General features: G+C 38.3%; 1 protein-coding gene across 3 annotated transcripts in view; it reads right to left on the bottom strand.

Moving 5' to 3' along the window:
* RNF13 (ring finger protein 13) overlaps positions 1-19,861 on the bottom strand; it is a 41,551-nt gene extending 21,690 nt beyond the window's left edge. For 2 of the 3 annotated variants that reach the window (XM_026664959.2, XM_026664942.2), the window contains exons 1-4: positions 19,774-19,861; positions 9,176-9,302; positions 7,656-7,736; positions 1,282-1,407 (exon numbers count right to left, since the gene is read on the bottom strand). Coding sequence is in view for 2 of the 3 variants with exons in the window: in XM_026664942.2 (XP_026520727.1) it covers positions 1,282-1,407; positions 7,656-7,736; positions 9,176-9,289 (321 nt within the window). In the remaining variant the exon portion in view is untranslated. Of the gene's footprint in view, positions 1-1,281; positions 1,408-7,655; positions 7,737-9,175; positions 9,304-15,334; positions 15,424-19,773 lie in introns of all 3 variants that reach the window. The other variant, XM_087965143.1, reaches the window with a different exon arrangement.
* Between the last annotated feature and the right edge of the window lie 576 nt (positions 19,862-20,437).

The following is a 20,437-nucleotide window of genomic DNA, read 5'->3' as shown; positions in this document are numbered from 1 at the left end:
GAGAAAATAAAAACAAGACAAACACGCACTTTTAATTATGCACATACAACCGTTTTGTTCAGTATAGCATCCTATTAACTGTGGTGGGAGTACACACTCTTTTTGCATTCTACTTTTCTAGTAACATTACTGGTCATCTGCCAGCTTGCTATTTTATTAGCACTGCTCTGAAATATGTGAATGGCACATGGAAGGCGCCATCAATTATATGAACACACTATCTGTGCACCTAAGTTTTATAACACTTGTCATTTTTCTTTTTACACTTGCTTTAGTTTTTAAACCACAGCAATAGATTTTGTCCAAACCGCAATTCTAGGTGTTAGCAATTGTGATATACTTAGAGGTTAGAAAAATTGGAATTAAACATAATTTCAGATCCTGGATTATTTTTACTTGAAACAGGAAAGTAAAGTTGGGGAGGGGAAAATAAGCCTAGAACTGGCAAATGTGTTAATTTTAAGAATATATCACCTTCACCATCTCTCTTCATTAATCCCAGAAAGCCATGTGCATGTTCAGCATGAACCAGCTGTTTTAAATTCTATCTAAATTACATATTTTAATGTACAATTCATAAAGTCCTCAAGTGATCTTATTTCTAGGCAGCTGCATTTTACTGTAGTTTAAACTCCATCTCAAGAAGACCAAAATAATGAAGCAGTTGCATTCTGGAACAAAGTCTAGTGCCAACTCTTACACTTCTCAAAATGTAAAGAATGTATACAGTTCATGTTGCTGGTACCCACAAGAAAAAAAGTTGCAAGCCCTGCATTAAAGACATTCAAATATTGCATATTAAGTGATTGCAGAAGAAAACCTCCAGAAAAAGAGTTTCCTCCCACAATGTTTAACATATAATTGCCACAAACAAGAGAAATTGATAGCCCCCAAACCATTCAATTAAAAGTAGGCAAAGGCTTTTTTTTTTTGGGAAAGGGAAGACATTTAATATTTTCTGGCAATATGAATGCTATTATGTCTAGAAAGAAACGCAAAAAAGATAGAACTGTTTTCTGCTTTTTTAAAAGAATAGGTTTCTGTTTATTTAAAATTGCACTGTCTACTAGTTTTCAAGGTGTTACCCATCTCAAAATACTGAGACATAGTTCCAACAATCTTCAGCAAGAAAAAAAAAATGGGGGGGGGCAACTTGCCCAAATTTGATTTATGCATATGGATTCGACAGTGTGACTCTTTTCAAGTAGCGTATTTAAACATAATTTTGAAGCTTCAGAAACTCCATACTTGTCTGAATTGAAGATGTGAAAGGTTACTTACCTTTATATCAAAATTACAATCAAGTCTTCTGATTAATACAATGAATTCATGGGATGAGTTATCCTTCAGAGGTGGAGGAATTATAGGCTCACAGGCATTCTCAGGTTTTGAATTTATTAGGAACCCCTGAAAGCCATTTTCAAAAGATATGATTAGCATTTTGACATAACATGGGAAAATGTACAGATTTTTTTTACAGTTCTGGTGGGTTATGCAGTATAAATAAAAATGTAATATAATTAACAGGAACTATAAAATAGCAGTGCTGATCCCATATCCATTTCGAATGAAGTAATTTTGATGACTGCAGAAAGATAATGACATTTCCTTGCAAGGAAGGTATTCCAAAGCCTGAAGAAAGATTGCGACTGTGCCTCCTCCCACAATCAGGCTAATAACTTGCACAATAACTCACCTGGTAACAAATCACAGGCCAGGAAAAATCATTCTGAACTAGCCAGCCCCTCCAATTACCGAGTGCTGCGCCATACAACAATTTTGGAACAATTTAGATTGAGCTTGGGACTTTATAAATAATCAGTGCAGCTAAGAGTAAGTATGACTCTGTAAATGCTTGACTGCTATAGTCTCTATCAATTGCAATTTCTCAATTTCCTTCAATAGTACCCTTATTTAGAGTGTATTGCAGAACTGGAAATATACAATGGGAGTATGGTTGATTTCCATCAGGACTTTATGATCCGGGAAGGGCAAGAGCCACAAGTCAAGGAGGGCTTAATTACTTTTGAGCAAATGAGGAAGCTTGGCGCAGAGCTACCTATCACTATAATTGAATCAGAGCTAGAAGTTCCTAAAAGTATGGTACTTCCACCTTGCTAGGATTTAATCTGAGCTTGTTTTATCCCATCTATTCCCTCCAAGTTCTGAGTACTAATTCTACACCTTCAAATAATCCCTATCCTATCCTAGCCCGGCCTGTGATGTACAACTGAATGTCATCAGTATATTGATAATTGTAACAATTAACATGTTATACTAAATCTAAAATGCATCAGTCAAATATAAACAGTCTAAGAAGGTAACATAAAAGTAACATCTCATTCAACATATCTGTATTGGTTTTATTTCACAGAAGTTGCTATGATACCCTCTAGTGGATAGTTTTAGATAGTTAACTGTCAATAGTTGTTAAAAAGGCAGTAGCTCTGGCTTATTCTATCATGGAATTTCAGCTCTTGAGATATAATTTCTTTTAGTATTACCCAGTTTGGAAAGAGAGCAGTAGAAACAGAGAAAGCCATCTGACAAATTTGTTGTACACTCTCTGTACAGAAAGAAAAAATATTGTGCTAGAAGGAGAACACTCCTTGTACTGTATTCTTGTACTGTATAGGGGCCTTCATTGTGCTATCAATTACAGAATGTTTATAATCCAAACTGTCATGGCCAGGAAACTGCCTTTGCAACACTTACCAACTGTGTGATTCCCCAAATAAGCACTAACATTATTTAATCTTTAGTACCAGTTGCTGGGAAGAGATGCTCTTCTAAAGATTCCTTCATGCAGAGCAATAGAAGAGAACTCATCCTATCTGTTTTGCAAAACTACATCAACATTTCAAAATCCAAATTATAAAACTTCTAATACAAAACATGGCAATTAGTTCAGTTCACTTATGATTGCCTGTTTTAAATTCTTCTATTTGAAATAAAAAAAATGATGGAAGTTTCATCTAAGTCAGTCAAAATTCTTAATGGGGCAAAGATGACATTACTGTTATCAGCATCCTTTGGCAGGTAAGGACAAAATCAGAATCCTAATATCCTAAAGTCCAATACAAATTAATCAAATATCAAGGTACAATATAACTTATAACAACAACTTTCAAGTGTAACTGAGCTATGCTTCCAACTCTTACTTCACATGGGCATTGATCCAGCAAACCACTTAAGAATGTACTTAAATACACAGATAGGTATAAAAGTTTAAGTTTTAAGCATATATTAAAAAGCTTTTGTTGCAGCCTGCCAATTTTATAGTATTTTAAGTACCTTTTGGTTAATGCATTTTAGGTACTTTCATCAGGAGCAGAATAAGAATTTTATTTAATCTTCATTTTATATCTTGAGAAGGGAAAACATAGGCCCTCTCAGGATCTTTGGCCCTGTTGGGTGTAATCACCAGAGAAGGAAATAGTATACAATACAACTATGATATAGACTTTTTGAATCAAAGCTTAAATAGAGTGGTCCCTTCACAAGTAGTCCTCAACTTATGACAACTGGAACTGGAACTTCTATCACTAAGTGATGCAGTCATTAAGTGAGTCTCTCCTAATTTCATCACCCTTTATGCCAGTCATTAAGTGAACTTTAACTTTCTATTGCCTAATTGTTCACAGGATTCAACTCCTGTCAGATAATACAGTTCAAATGTGCCTGTCTTTCAGATGTATTTAATTATACCCCCAATATGTAATTGCTAGTTATTTAGTTACTTCTGTGACACAATGGACATCAATTTACCAGGACTGTCCATCAATAAGTTCTCCTTTCATTTCTTGTAAGCTCAATAACAGTGTATTTTCCCATCTTGTTTTCTGTCAGCCTTTTCACTAATGGTTTCTGATTCAACAAGCGTTGGGTCTTCTCCAGTTACTCCTGTCTTCATGGTACAGGCCCAACATATTTAACCTTTATCTTCATCTTCCTGTGAGTTTTATGGAGTATTGAATTATTTGTTCTTACAGTCCAAAGTATTCTCAGTTTTCCCATTACCACAATTCAAAGGCATCACTTTTTCATTGTTCAACCTTTCTGATAAACAAGCTTTCAAAGTACATGTTTCATCTAAAAAAAACATCATCTTGACAAAATGTAATTTTGCTGTTGGTGTGATATTTTTGCACTTTAGCATTTTGTCTAGATTTGCCACAGCAGATGTCACTTTATTTTATGAATACCATGGTGCATCTTTGAGCCTAGTTTCCTTATTATCTGTTCACATTGGGCTTCATTGCTTGTTGACAGAATCAGAAATATTGACCAGCAGACTGGCTTTTGTACTCTTTTACTTTCAATAAGAGTAACTTATTGTAGTTACTTCCACTTTCCTTTTAGTCATCAAAATGGCATCATTAGCATATCTGAGGTTGCTGATGTTTCTCCCAGCAACCTTAATTCCAGTTTCTGGGTTTTTTTCCTCAGGCACTCTGCATAAACATTATTTCTTTGAGAAACCACAGGATACAATCTTGAACCATGTAGTTGCTCCATATTCCTTCTAACAGTTATTTCCTGGTGATTGCATAAATTATTCAACAGGTAGATGAGGTAATCCAGTATTTTTAAGGGTTTTTTTTTGTTGTGGTTTGCAGTTATATAATTAATAAAGCAAAATATAATAATAATGTATGCTTGAAAGTCCCTTGTCTTTTCCATTATTCATCAGATGTTTGCAATATAATATCAGATGCTTCTGCCTCTTCTGAATCCAACTTAAACATCTTGTAGCTCTTTCTGTGCATGCTAAAGCCTGGATAGGAAAAAAATTGAGCATTTTCTTACTGCCATATGAGATAAGTGCAATTTGTGCTTTGAACATTCTTTAATACTGTTCTTTTTAATATCGGAATAAAGGTTTTTTCTTTCTATCAGTCTGCAAGCAGAAAACTCTTAGCATTTCAACCATATCATCTTAAAGTTGCCTTCAGCCAGAAGATAGGTGGCATATAAATTTAATCAATAAAGTAAGAAAATAAGCTTTAAATAGTTGATGATATTTCATTAAATCTCACAACTCATTGTTAGCAATATTTCCTGTAGTCCATTTCACTTCATTTTCCAGATCCCTGGCTCTAGTTCAGAAATCAAACTACACACCCATACACACACACACAGAGAGAGAGAGAGAGAGAGAGAGAGGGAGAGGGAGGGAGGGAGGGTGGGGGGGAATATCTCATCAATGGGGATGCTCTCATACAAATTTTTCCATATATTTTTATCATGTTCTTTATCTTTTTTCTTCAATAGATTTTTGTCTTGCCTTTTACAATGTTTCTTCTGTACACAAAATTTGCACTGATTTATGTAAACCTCTTAAATAAATTGCACTTCCAGAATAATTATCCTCAATTTATTTGCACTGCTTATTTAAATATATTTCCTTACCTCTTGCTCCTCTCTGTGTTTAGTTTGGCAAGTTTTCACTATCACCTTCTACCTTTTTGCCACTATACTAGCAAACAGACATTTCATCTTCTTTTTGTTTTGTTGTTCATTCAATGTATTTTTGTTTATTTCATCTTTAATGATGTCATTCATTTCAAAACATAGTTCTTCAAGCAGTCTATTTATCAAGTCTAGATATTTTTTTTATATTCACTGCATTATCATGCAGACTACTTACTGATAAGATTACCCTATCTTGTTGGCCAGTATTTTTTAGTTTTGTTTGTAATTTTCTAGTAATTATTTCATGATCTGAACCACAATCAGCCCCAGACCTTATTTTTGATGTCTGAAGACAGCTCCTCCATCCTTGCTTTGCACACTACACACTTAAGTTGATTCTAGTATTGTCCATCATGTAACAAATGTATTCATTCATCTTGATTTGTAACATATTTTGCTACTGTAAACTGCTAAAATTTGGCAAAACACTGTTTTTCCTGTTAGTGCAGATGCTATTTGATTCCAATTTCAGCATTCCATTCTTCTATAATTAATGTAATATCATTTGAGGATGTTTTTGCTAATAGTAGAATGCCAACATGGTGAATCCTGATACTTTTGTCTGACATTCGCCTTAATTCATGGTTTTGACACCAGCAGCTGAATGTTCATTTAATTTGAATCCAGGTACATCTCCAACATAAAAGCTATTCCTATTTGCCCTTTGTTCTTTGCAGTGGAATACTTTCTCATTGAATGTTCATTCTATACTTAACCCATGGGACTCATCTTCCAGTACCATATTGACATTGTCCTCGCTTTGAAAAATCTATGTGGTTCTCTTGGTAGAATTCTGGAGTGGGTTTTTCAAATGGATTGTATTCTATTTGCTGTTTTCAGTGACTGGACTAACATGGATACCCTTTTGAAAGTATACAACACTAATGGTATAGCTGAATGTCACTGAGATGTGCACAAGTCCATTCATTGATACAAGGCAATGTTCCCTTGATTGATTGATTATGTGCCATCAAATGGTTTTCGATTCCTACTGACCATACAGATTTTCTCTCCATGAACCAAGATAACATTTTCTCATGTTCCAAGAGACGGCCTATATATTACTTTATTTTAAAAACAATTAGACCAGTAGACAATAATTCAAGAACTCTTGGTACAAGCTAACACATTTTCTGATGCATTTTACAGCATTAGCAGAAATACAACCTGACAACTAATACATTATATTTACCTTAAGGTGCTAATTTGCCAAATTTCTTGCAATTACATTTGAAAACAAGTGACAAAGATCCCAGTCAATACCAAAACCAAAGCATTCTCAGAATACATCACTCTAGAAATTTATGTACAACATTCTGCAATTCCTTTTGATCTTGGCATTAGCTATTATCGCATATTAAGGCTATATAGAACCAAATGTTTCTGAAAACAAGCATCATGTTTTGATTGTAAATTGGCAATTTAGATGACAGAATTCTCAAGCAGTTTATTCTAAGAAATACTGCCATTGCAACTGTTATCAAAGTAAGTTAGTAGTGCAGACTGTATAATAACTAACTGTTCCACTCAAAGCAAGAGAAAAATGAGTGCAACGGAAAGTTAGATGCATAATTTGTTGTTAGTTGAGAATATGATATTTGATAGGAATATCACCAGAACATATACTGACCTAATGCTCATTACAGCCCTGAAGACACTGCACAGGAGCTGAGAATTCCTAATCAACAGACCTACATTCAGTCCCTGATTTGAAAAGTACTTATGTAAAAGACTGTAACAGGTGCCATGTTACCAAGGTCTCTTCTCTAGCTGGAACAGTTAGATTGCTTGCTCACAAAGGCAAGGTGATAAAGATTACAGGACACTAGAGAAAATTATAAAATATACAGCAGCTTATTATTTTCCATTTTTCTATGATGATCTGCGCTCAAAGTAACAATCCAGTGAGAGAATCAAAATTTAACACAAATATGCTGAAGATGTTCATTAATACAGAGATCTAACAGAATATTTAAGGTTAAAAGATGAGGTACTCAATTACAGATGGATTAGGTTACCTCAAAGCGCTCAATTAGTATTTCAAATGGCAAGAACATTATGTTTGTTTAAACAAGAATCCCCAAATTTTTCTTTCAACAGCAGATGATTATTTGTATATTCATAAATTACCATCAGGTAAATTACCATTTAATAATCTGTTTCAAATTATTCCTTCTTACCTTCAAACCTTCAGTAGGCAACCTATAACCAAATCTTGCTGGTAAGTCATCAAATGTCTGTGTTGCATTTTCAAAATTAAACTATAATACACAAGAAACATATATCATATATTAAACTGCAAAATTAGCCATATGACATATTATTACATAACTGTACAGTAGAATTCAAATAACATACTCTTAAGTTAAACAGCAATATTTGCAAAAGGATTGTTACAAAGTACAGATCAAGACACTTCTAATTTTGAAAATTTAAAATAGCCCAAATATAAGATTCGTTTTGCTTTCATCTATTAAAACTGATATTTAAACCAAATCCATGAATAACTGTAGAGACTGTAAACTAATTTCCTTTTATGGAAAGTCAGAAAGTGCCAGAAAGAGAGAAAAACTCAACATTTAGAAATTTAGTCAGCTTTTTGCTTCTATTCTGTTTGCTACACCAAAAAAAGGAAGTAACAATCATATAAAACTTACTTAAATCTTATATATGACTTTTTCAATGTGAAACTAACTTAAACATAAACTAGAGCAAGTTAAAATTAATATTACTTACAGTACATTTACAGAACTGAAAACTTATCAGTGGAGAATAAATGAAATGTGGAGAAATATAAGCACTAATTTTTGTTGAGAAATACTGAAAACATTTTATTAAATAGAAATATTCTGTACTAAGAATTGGCTTACTTAGCAGTCATTGAAAAAATAAAGCACAGAAAGGAGCAATAGAGATTCTTTTTGGCAGAAAGAGACTTCTGCAGAGGTTGCTTAGTAAAATATGGGCATATACTTTGACCCACAGATTGCTCCCTGTGTGGCTCCCCAAGTCATTACTCATATATCATACGTTGGTCATAAATTACAATTTAAGACTTTTAAGACTTAAGTTGGGAGAAGATGGAAGGCAATTTATGAAAAAAAAAGGATATGAGCTGAACAAAAATATGCTTTTCTGTGGATACATTCACCTGCTGTAAGCAAGCACAGTTTCTACTTTGCCCTAGTAGCAAAGAGGCCCTCAACTCATTTTTCTAAAGCTATATTTGGCCACTGACAAGTTTGTGCATCTATGGAACAAGGCTTTGGAAAAGCAAAATTGAACTGAGGCCATAATTACCTTTGAATAACGCATTAGGGTTAAATGCTAAATGGGATACAGCCATTCTGCAAATGAGTGAAGTCATATCAGATTCAAAAGACGGGCACATAGTTTTATTTTTTTATAGTTCATAAAAAGAAATGCAAGAAGGCGGGAAAGACAAGGGAAATAATAGCAAAATAACAGATTATTGCTTAATGGGAAGCAAGATGAGATAATGAGGTAGTGGGTGTTATAGATAGTTGAGATAGTACAGACCAGTGGGAAATGTAAGTTAGGGTATGTGCTATGAAAAATTTAGCCATAGGATCTGGTGAAATACTTGAGTCTGTATCTAACATGCAACTAACCTAGGTTTAAAAGGTTGAGTATCATTTTTGAGGAATATTTTATGCTATAAAATAATTATAAAACTTACCGCTAAGATATCGGCTTCTACTGGCAATAGGTTTAAAAAAGCAAACAACTGAACTGTGAGAATAGTATAAATCTGAGTGGCAGACAACATTAACATTCCTACTGATAGTAGCATCTTAATGAAATTCCTGAAAAGAACAAAAAAGAGAATCGAGATATGAAAAAAACATTCACTTCTCCTTTTTCTTTTCCCGTTTTACCCCTTTGGGTGTCGAAGGAGATATAAAGTTCTGGCTCTTGCTCTTCTGGCAACCTCAACCATTGTTAATTGATGTCATTGTAAAAGCATTCACACTCTGATCTAATTGAAACATGTCATCACTGAAGTATAAGAAATGCTTTAAGAGGTGATCTAATTATAGCCACAAGTTATAAAAGCAAGCTAAATATCCGGTTGTTAAATAAATAGCACACAGTCTAAGAAGTTATTGACAAGGGGTATTCTAAGAAGCACAGGGTGATTTTAACACCCAGAGACCAGACCCAACACGCGCACACACACATGACAATCCCTAAACATATACCCACCCACCGCTGCCCTTAGCTCTCCACCCCTCTTGGCTGGAGGTGCTGGAAACACTTTTTGCTAAGCCGCTGGGCCATTCCTGGGGAACTATGGCCTGTATCACTCTTTTCTTTCTTTTAATCGCTGCTTTTGATCCTTTTTTAAAACGAAATAAGTCTACTTCAGTAAACTGAAATTGGAGCTTTCCTGAACAGGTCCATCCTGGCTGGGACTGAGTCGAAAGCTGGGGCGTGGCCAACAGTGCAGGGTGGAGCTAAATTCAATTAAGCAGACTCAGTCCAATCAACGAGAACAGGAGTCATCCCCACTCTCTCTGGACTCTCGTAGCCACAGAAAGGAGAAGAAAAGTTGAAGCAAGTTCAGAAAGCGCAGTCATAGTGTCAATTAGCAATTGCTTTGCTTAATGACAGAACTGCAGGTAACAGTTGTGGCCATTAAACAGGGACTACCTGCATGTTACTATTCCTGAATTATAAGGAAAATGTTATCACATATTTTGTAAAGGCTAAGGTTGGGAAGGTGGGAAGCAAAAGTTTCCAGGCTGGAGATGGTCATTACGCAAGCATGGGGGAATTGCACAGACCACCAAGTATTAACACCAAGGACCAGTCAATTCATGAAGGTAAGGAGAAGAAGCCTACGTTTAAAACCCTAAAAATATATCTTTGCACTGGCAGTGAGCGGGCAATCATGTGTTACATATGGTTTTGTCTGGAATAAGCATTCTAACCTAGCCAAGATGCATTTATTTTACAAATGTACATGGCTACCAATCTTAATTAAATAATTCTAAGTGGCTAACAAGTAATAAAAACAAGCATATTAAAAACAGCAACAATAACAATAAAAGACTTCTGATAAAATAACCGATTCTTCAATCATGACAGAGCAAAACACATACATTGGATTCCACTATAATCATGATTCCTTTTTTAAGGACATCTGAAAGGCCAATAGGGCTGAGGCCTTAGCAGTGGGAATGAGTGCTGTTCCACAAGGCAGGCACTGCAACAGAAAAGGTCTCATAAGATAACGTTGTTTCACAGAAGGGATCTGGCACATGGCCATCTTTTCAAATCAGGTAGAACAGGGAGAGAGAGGCAGACTACCAAGTATCCTGGCCCTATGCTTTAAAAGTGGTAACTAGCATGCTGAATTGTATCTAAAAACCTACTGAAAGTCAGAGCAGCCCACATAACAGTGGTCTTACATGCACATAATATGATACACCCAAAATGGGCCACACTGCTATATTCTGGATAAGCTGCACCTTCCAAATGCTTTAAAAAATGGTACCCCGTGTAGTGTTCACTGCAACCATTCGATTGGGAATTGGGTAAAATGATTAAAGTATGAGTGACCACGAGCAGAATCTCTCAATCGAAGAATAGTCACAACTGATGCACATCATGGATTTAACCAAAGGCCCTCTTGCCCCTGGCCAATTCAGTTTAGGAGAATGCTCTTACACCTAGAGTTAACAAAAGACACCCTCCAGAAATGGGGGTGGGTGACTGAGTGGGGGAGATCACTGAACCCTATTTTTGTGAAGGTCATCTTCCTTATTCTCTACAATAGTTTGAGTCCAAACCTGTTCCGTCTCATCCAGTTAGCTGCCAGGCACTGTATGACCTAGAGCAGGGGTCCCCAACCGCCGGTCCGCGGACCGGTACCGGGTCCGCTGGAACAAGCCTTACCGGGTCCGCTGGTTGCTGGCGCCGCCATCTTTTTGGTAAAAAAGCAATTTTTCGTCAAAAGATGGCGGCGCCAGCGCTTGAGCTTTTCCGGTAGAAAGCCATTTCTACCCGAAAAGCTCACCGAAGCGCTGGCAGCATATGATTTTTGACGAAAATCACTTCCGTGACGCCACCGGAAGTGATTTTTCGTCAAAAAAAGATGGCGGCGCCCAGCTGACGCCGAACCGGGTCGCGGCGCCCAGCTGACGCCGGAACCGGGCGCGGCCGAAAAGGTTGGGGATCCCTGACCTAGAGTACAGTTATTTAACTGAGTCTCATCAGCATACTTATCATTGTGGGGAAAATAGGAGGAGGAGTGCTGGATATGTTCTCTGCCTTGAGTTATTTGTAAAAATAATAGTCAGAATACAAGTATAAATGAACAAATACTGATAACACTTAATCCATTGCCAACAGATTGTCTCCTAGCTTCATGTGGATATTAAATAGGAGTGGGGGGGGGAAGGCTCATAGCCCAATCTCTTCCCCATCCCAACACCAATTGGAACCCGCCTCAAAGGAAGGCACCTGCTGAAGAGAAGGGCACCCACCCCAAACCTCCTAAACCAATTAGAAAGATACCAGTATCAACAGTATCTTTTGATCAACAGTATTAAAAGCTGCCGAAAGATCAAGAATAGCTAGACACCATTCTCCCTCGAGCCGCTCGGAGCATCCAGAGACTGGGATGTGCTTCAGATATAGATATAGATATAGATATAGATATATATATATATATATATATATATATATATATATATATATATATATATATATATATATATATATATATATATATATATATATATATATATATATATATATATATATATATATATATATATATATATATATATATATATATATATATATATAATTTTTGTTTTGTTCAATAATATTTTTTCGTAGATATATAAATATATACGGATAACCTGTATATACATTTGGCACAAATAACCTAATAAAGAAAAACAATCAAAAGGAAAAGAAGAATTACAAATTAGAGTATCTATTTTTCTGTACATACTATATTTCTTAGGTACCTTACTGTTATCTCTGTACTTATCAAATTCCAAAAGGGGAGAGGGCCAGCTTCACCTTCACCCGGCCTCATCCAGGCCTGCTCTGGGCGAGCCAACCGCCTTTGCTAGTATTTGTTATCTAACATGGCAGACGACAATCCCTCTAAACGTCCTTCTTTGAAGGCTAAGGCAAAGTCCCACTACTTGCGCAGGCAGGACAAGGAACCTAAGGGATCTAGACAGGACAAGGAACCTTCCAAGGCCGCCCAACGTGACGCCTTAAGGCGCCACAAAGCGTTGGAAAAAGAGTTTGACCGGCGTTCAAGGGAGTCCCGCTCGGAGCCGTCAATACCTCCTCCTCCAACCCCTTCTACCTCTGCTCAACCTCTCCCCTCAGACCCCTCTTCCCTACCTAGGCGCAGTTCGCTTCAGGGTCTTCCGACCCCCGGACCTCCGACTAGACGGACTCCCGAAGCCACCTTTACACCCACAGCCGCTGGTCTGCGCCACGATGAACCCTCTACCTCCGAGGTTCCACCTCACATCAGGGCCTGGATGGAATCAGCCATCCGCCAGGGCATAGCAGAGGGACTACAACACATGACCAGATCAGGCTTCTCTCCCCTGACCTTGCTAAAAAAAAAGTCAACCACAAGCACATACAAATACTGTTTCTTTGCTCCTTATGCAAGAGGGACCCAGGTGCATCCAATACAAGGCATTGGCTGGCTATTTGGGCAGCAATAAAAGTGGAGCAACAAGTTGTTTTAACACATGGTAATCCCTAATAAATGTTCTTATCTTTGCCCAATTGGATTTTCTTTTCAATTTCCTCTAGTGATGCTCCAATATCTCTTGCTGCTAAGGAAAGGTTGATAATACACACTAGGTCAGCCCTTTCATAGTCTTATCACAGATTGACTTTGCATTTGGTTGCAGCATCTGAAACTCTACTCCAATGACCAGGCCTTGGGACCAAGTGCAGAGGCTGGAAGGGTAAGGAAGGTTCTTTGAGAGCATACATTTCCTGTCATAAATCTCCATACTTGCCATCACAATAGCACTGCTTGCACATTTACTTCTAATCATTCCCAATTTTTGTCCCTCTTTTCTAAGTCAAAGGATTCCATCACCCACTAAAAACCACATTCCACTAAAGCGATGGACCAATTCAAACACCAAGAATGCTTCTGCAAAGCATTTGATCAACAAGCCATATAACCCCCTTCCCATTCACTCATCACACCCATAAGTGTTCAGCAATAACCCTGAAGAACAAATCCAAGAACTATTCAGTAAATATCAACTCTATCCTGGGAGAGATGAGGCATGAAACAAACTCAAGGCAAACTCAGCTTTATTCTGTTTTGTGTGAAGGGAGACAGAGGGATATTCTGGGAGTCTTTCAAAAACCTGTTATTATACCCTATAATAATAAAGCAGAGTCCTAACCAGATCTACCCAAATACCACCTTCACCATCAATCCTTGTAAATCAAGTTTAACAATCAAAAATCTGCCAGCTACCACTTAATCTTGTGTTTTTTCCCAAGCCAAGCCAAGATGTTGATCTAAGCTATAAAGTAACATCTTATTTTACTGCCTATCTCATATTGGGAAACCTGACAGGTTTATCTAATTACAGCCTAGATTCCATAACCTTTGTCCCATAGGCAGATCAAGAATTCTGAAAAGTTAATTTGGGTGCCCTTACAAAATGGTTATAAGTGCCCTTACAAAATAGATTTCTTGATTAGTCACAAAAGATGCACTTACCCAAAAGCAAGTTGGCGAGAATCTCTTGAGCCTTTTCTTATTAATATTTCATTTATCTAGGCAGACCGTCACAGAACTAAACACTAAACTACAAAGGTTCTGCGGGCCTGTTGAAAATTAAGACAATGCTAGAGACCAAAGCTTTTCTCTTGATATTTAAATATGGACTTCTTTTTTAAAAAAGGAAGTACTCCAAACATGATTCATTAATCTGAAAAATACTGTTCCATAATTTGCTAGTCCAAATAACAATATCTTCAAACTTTCAAACCGTATATTGAAGGCAGTCAGATACTTAGGTCCCTCTTTTACCTGATTGAGATTGTAAACATTCCTCTGGTCTAAAGATGCAGACATTCTGCAGCTGGTCTAACAGGTCTGATATTACAGGAAGTGGATAATGATCCCATAACATGTCCTAGCTAAGATCCTTGCAATCATGAATGGTGTGCACTTTTTCATTTTTTTTTCAATGAAAAAGACTGGGGCAGAGACTGGGGATTTAGGGGGAAATCTTAAAAAGAGATTTAGCAGACCATCAAGATATTCCTTTAAAATACTTTGGTATACATGGGATAATGTCTTTTGCCTGGAATTTTTGCTCCAAGTTTCAGGTCAAATTGTGCAATCACAGCCCTTTTGAGGTAGAAGTGCGGTGGCCTCCTCCTGCTCTCCAAAGACATCTGCAAAATCAGCATGCTTAGTAGGTATTCCACATACTCTGGCTGGACACTCACTATAAACACCAAGGAGAGCATGGAAGTGGAGAGGAAAAGCAGATTGCCCAAGTCGCCAACTCACTCATGGTTTATAGAGCCACAATCAGGAAGAGTCTAACACCATAGGTACTTGCAAGGAAGCAGTTACATAAAAGGGCAAGAATTCAATTTGCAGCGGTACTAGAGCAATGAACTGCAAAACAAGAACCACCTTCAAAGTCTGGCCATCTACAGTCTCTTCTTCTACAAGTTTGGTAATTTTACTGTGATTTATGCACTACCTCTATATCTATAAAGTTTGTGATGTGAAAGCTTCTATTACTACCATACAACCCAGTTCTAATGTTATAGTGACAGGAGTAAGAAAAAAATATTCTTACCCCCCTTCGTCTTGAGCTCTCTTTATTTGTTGGCTGGTTCCTTCCTGTGAACTCTCATGATGGAGGCTAGTGGCGTTCCCCTGGTTAGCACCTGTGGATGACAGTAGGTACTTGCTGGCAGGTTGTTCAGATGCTCTAGTTTCCGCTGTTGGTTTTCTCACTATATAGGTCCTGGCTATATGCCCTGAAACTCCACAGTAAAAACAGATGTACAGATCTCTTTGCCTTTCCCCATCTCCTCCTCTGAGACTGACTTATTGACAGTTCCAATTTGCACTGGCTTCCCTGTCCGTGTCTGGAGATGCGACTGTTAGAAATCATGATTACCAACTTGCAGGCATCTCTGCCTCTGGTGTCCTTGCTCTGCTTCAATTTTTCCAAACGAGTATCAATTAATCAAAAAATCCTGGATCATCTAATGAGGCAAAAACAAACAAACAAACCCTGCCATACCAATTCATCTCGAGTGTCATCACTCAACCCCATTCTAAATTGGATAAATGCCACTTCATTCCATCCACCATCCGAGGCCAACAATTTAAACATTTGAGATGAACAAGCTTATTTTCTTATTCCTCTGTTTGAGTTTCCAAATCCCCCAACTGACTGTGATTCTCTGAATGGTATCGCTGAAATTGTGTCTAAATCTCGTGAGGAAGTTCTGGTAGTTGTCCAGTATCAGGTCATTGCCTTCTATCATTGGAATGGCCCATTTCACAGCCCCGCTCTTTCAGCAAATTCAATAAAAAGATTACACTAATGTGATCTGTTCGGCATTCCACTGCTCTACTATTGTTGAACATTTCATTGTGAGCCAGAAAGATTCTTAGTTGGTCTATAACTACTCTGTATTTCTCTGGTAAGTTGTCATAGAGTGCAAGATAACTTGTTGCACAATTGCACTACAGCAGCTTGTAAATTATTGATCTGTACCTCTACCTGCTGGTGGTGCTGGAGTAAGGATGCTGCTAGCTGCTATGGCGTTACTGGCACACTTTTGGATCTGTAGTCATGCTTGAAATTTTCCTGCTCCTTACTAAGAAATAAGAGTTCGGTAAGATTGATTTCAGGATCAACCTCAAGGACAACACAGCAAAATCCTGATTGAAACCAATCCTTTATTTGCTTGCACCTAGTGGACAGAAAATCTTGCAAAACTAAAGCTGTAACCTTTTAATACTAGGTATATCCTGAGAGATTCTAGAGTGCAGCTACCTGAACCTGTACATGTCTCCCCCCACAATCCATCTTGGGACTTCATAGTCTCTTAATCTGGGCCTCTCTCTCATATTGCCCAAACTCCTCCCCTCTGCTTCTTCAGGTACAAGTTCTACCATACTTGAATTCTGCCCTGCATGGCAGCAGCCACTCCTGGACCTGCTACATTTACACTACATAACCTGATGGCCAGGCTGCTTCTGAGCTATCTGGGAGTAGTTTAATGATGCATGATACTCACTTAACAATAGCAATGGGAAGTGTCAAGATTATTATGTCAATCTTTATATGACCACATTGCTTAGTGACAGATATCCAACCCCAATTATTATTGTTAACCGAGAACTACCTGTTTCTTGAAAATGGGAAAGAGAAGATAGAAGATAGATAGAAGCTGTGATTGTTCCTAGTATGGTAACTGCCCTGCTGCTCAACAGCCCTGGATCTTTGAGTCATCTTGCTGCTGATATTGTAAAAATTGAAATATGTTTTTGGGAGACTAGAACTTCCATGCATTGGTACAGGAAACTGGGTCAACTAGAGATTTCACAGCCTACATAGGAACAATGGGCTTGTCTTAGATAATTTTAGCCCCAAATCATAAAACATATGTTAGAACTCCTTTTTAATCTAGAGTAGATGAGATATAATTTGATTATAAAAGCTGCTGATATTTGTCTTCAGATTGTTTTCACTTAGGCAGTAAAAATCAAAGGTACAAGTATAGATTAGGCGAAACCTGGCTAAGAGGGACCTTGGAATGTTAGTGGACAATCACTGAAATGTGAGCCAGCAGTGTGCGGCAACAGCCAAAAAAGCTAATCTAATCCTTGGTTGTATAAACAGAGGGATAGAATCAAAATCACGTGAAGCATTAGTACCACTTTATAAAAACTTAGTAAGACCATACCTGGAATACTGCATCCAGCTTTGGTCACATTACAAAAACAATGTTCAGACTTTAGAAAAAGCTCAGAAAAGAGCAACTAAGAATGATTAAAGGTCTGGAGACTAAGGCATATGAAGAATGGTTGCAGGAATTGGGCATGGCTACTCTAGACAAAAGAAGGACTAGGAGTGGCAAGATAGCGGTATCCCAGTATTTGAGGGCCTACCACAAAGAAGAGGGGGGTCAACTTATTTTCCAAAACACCAGAGCCAATACAAGAAACAATGGATGGAAACTAATCAAGGAGAAAAAACAACCTGGAACTAAGGAGAAGCTTCCTAACCAATTGCTTTCAGAAGTTGTGGGGGCTTCATCACTTGAGGTTTTTAAGAAGAGGCTGGACAGCCACTTGTCTCAAATTGGATAGGGTCTCCTGCTTGAGCAGGGGGTTGGACTAAAGGGATACAGGCTTCTCTCAAACTCCAATGGAAGTTGTTAGGCACAGAAAGTACCATGTTATTTTAATTTATTATACAGTTACCGCATTTCCAGTACTATAGTTTTAGTTGTAAAATCCACCTCATTTTAGGGTGATAAAAACTGAATTAAAATTATCCCTGTGTAGTTATGAAATTTTGATAAGCTATTTATCCATTCATTTTAATCCTTAATAGAAATTGTGTAATACTTAAGAGGAGCCCAGACGTTATCAAATTTCTAAGCTTGGCCCTGATAAGAAGGCAGAAAGGAAAGAAGGGCTTTCTTATTAAGTATTATATTTAGAACATCAGCACTTAATAAGAAAACCCTTCTTTCTTTTCTGCTTATCTGCCTTTCTAGCAGGGCCAAGCTAAGACATTTGATAACGCCTGGGCTCCTCTTAAGTATTATACATTTTTTCTATTAAGGATTAGACGAATGGATAAATGGCTAAACAAAATTTCGTAACTATACTGGGATAATTTTTATTTATAAGCAATATACTACAATATAGAAACAATTTAAATTTCTTTTAAGAAAGCACATGAGAGAAGGCAACCACTCATTTTTTGATCCCAGACTATTTATTAATAGTCTATGGGACTCTAAACTATGACTTTTAGTGAAACAAGAAGACAGAAAATGACTTTCACAGCAATCACACCAGGAGTATGTCCCAAGATTTGACAGCATATCTGCCAACCCTTCTACCCCTTGGTCCAAAAAGACTTTAGCCTCTGGAGCTCAGCAATCTGGAAACACCAACTTAGGGGAAACTGCATTATAGCTTCCTCGATGGGTGGGGGGGTAGAACTAATCTGAGATTTCCCAAGATATTAACTTCAAACTTTTGTAGAGCAGTTTATACGGTATTTCGGGAACGACTCAATCCCTTGATTGGAGTAAACACGCAGATTAGTGACTGTGTCTTCAAAAAGCCACTCCCTATATGTAAACCTACACGAAACTTTAGAGGCAAATAACTAAAGAGCTGCATGACCACATCCAAACTGTACTGAATTTTTTTTTTCACTCGTTCTCGATCCAACGTGACCAAAGTTGGAGGCAACCCACGTCTGCTGCCACAACTAAACAATGAGGCAGTAAATGATTTTCTACCCCTTTCAATGCGCTATTGAAGAGCACGCATAAATTCTGCCGGCGCCCGCTAAGCCCAATAGAGGGCCCTAAAAAAAAGAAAGAAAAAGCTCGTGTCATCACAAACATTCGCTGCATCACAAAGACGCCAGAATCGCCGCCCCGTGTGCGACTGGGTTCAGCTTCTGCTTACTGTGGGGAGAAAAACAGGCGTGCACCCCACCCACTCGCGCCTGATGGAACTTCACTAACCCCAAGCGGGGCGATTTTCAAGGTTCTTCCATCCAAGGCGCTGCGGAAACGACGTTGCGACAAAGCCCGTGGGAACCTTATCCACCCGGGGTACGCGGTCAAACCGACCAGCCGCCTAAAAACCGCAAAACGAAGACGGAAAGGAAGGAAGAGAGAGAGGGGAAAAAAACAAGCCGCAAAAGTCAAACGAAAGTTACTTTATTGAGAAGGTGGGTGGAAAGAGTTGGAGAAAGCAGTCCTGCCCCCCCCCCCCGCCACTCTTTTTAATCTTGCACAACCCGAACCGTGCAACAGAAGCTCCGGCGTTTGCAAAGGCCAACAAGGGAATAAAGGGATCAACGGGGGTGGGCAGGGAGGGGGGAGAAGAGACAACAAAATCACGCCAGGGAAGGCAACAGCTTCCCCGCCTCTCCCAACGACAGGCCCCTACGCTCAATCAGAGGAAAGAAGCCTAGGCGCTACCGCGACGCCAAAGCCTTTAGGCGGGAAGGAAAACCCCCTTACCGAGGAAGGAGAGACTCCCAAACCAGACGAAGGACCGCAGCGCAGTTTAGCCAGAAGCCATAATCGAACCCTCCCTCGGTCCGTCAGCAAGCCAGCTGAGAGCTGCGGAAATCCCACCTCCCTTCGCGTATAGGCCCAGAGGACCAAGCGGTTGGCGTGGATTGGCTTCCTCTACCCGTCACTCACAAACTGGACGGTGTGTTTGCGCACGGCTGCTCGCACGTGACGACTACTGGGGAGGGGAGGGGCTTTGAGTGAAGCGGCCACCTCCCGAGGGATGCAGGATTGGCAAGGAGAGAAGGACGGTGAGGTTAAATGAAAGATGGGCAGGCGATTAGGTTAATTGAGGGTGTCTTGGAATTTGTTGTTTCCTCTGTGTCAGAATTTAATTCTGGAGGACAACGATAATAATGAATGTTATTTTTTTTCTATTGAGGGCAATCATTGGGCTAAGGGTAGTTTAATCCTAACTTACTGATTAAAATATAATTGGTACAATTCATGCAACATGTTAAACTATAAACTGAAGTTGACTAGCAAGATTAATGAGTGTAAATGGCTGTGTTTACACAGCATGCACACCTATGATTGGATCATGTTTCATTGGGTTCATATATATACTTAACTACAAACAAACCACAGAGGCTGGTTTTGGACACATAAG

The sequence above is a fragment of the Notechis scutatus genome, chromosome 4 (genome assembly GCF_049901735.1).
Source record: "Notechis scutatus isolate UNSWTSFEM ecotype Mainland chromosome 4, rNotScu1.2, whole genome shotgun sequence".
Taxonomy (NCBI): Eukaryota; Metazoa; Chordata; class Lepidosauria; order Squamata; family Elapidae; genus Notechis; species Notechis scutatus.
The sequence above is the reverse complement of the archived record's forward strand: the minus strand, read 5'-3'. Positions and strand labels throughout refer to the sequence as shown.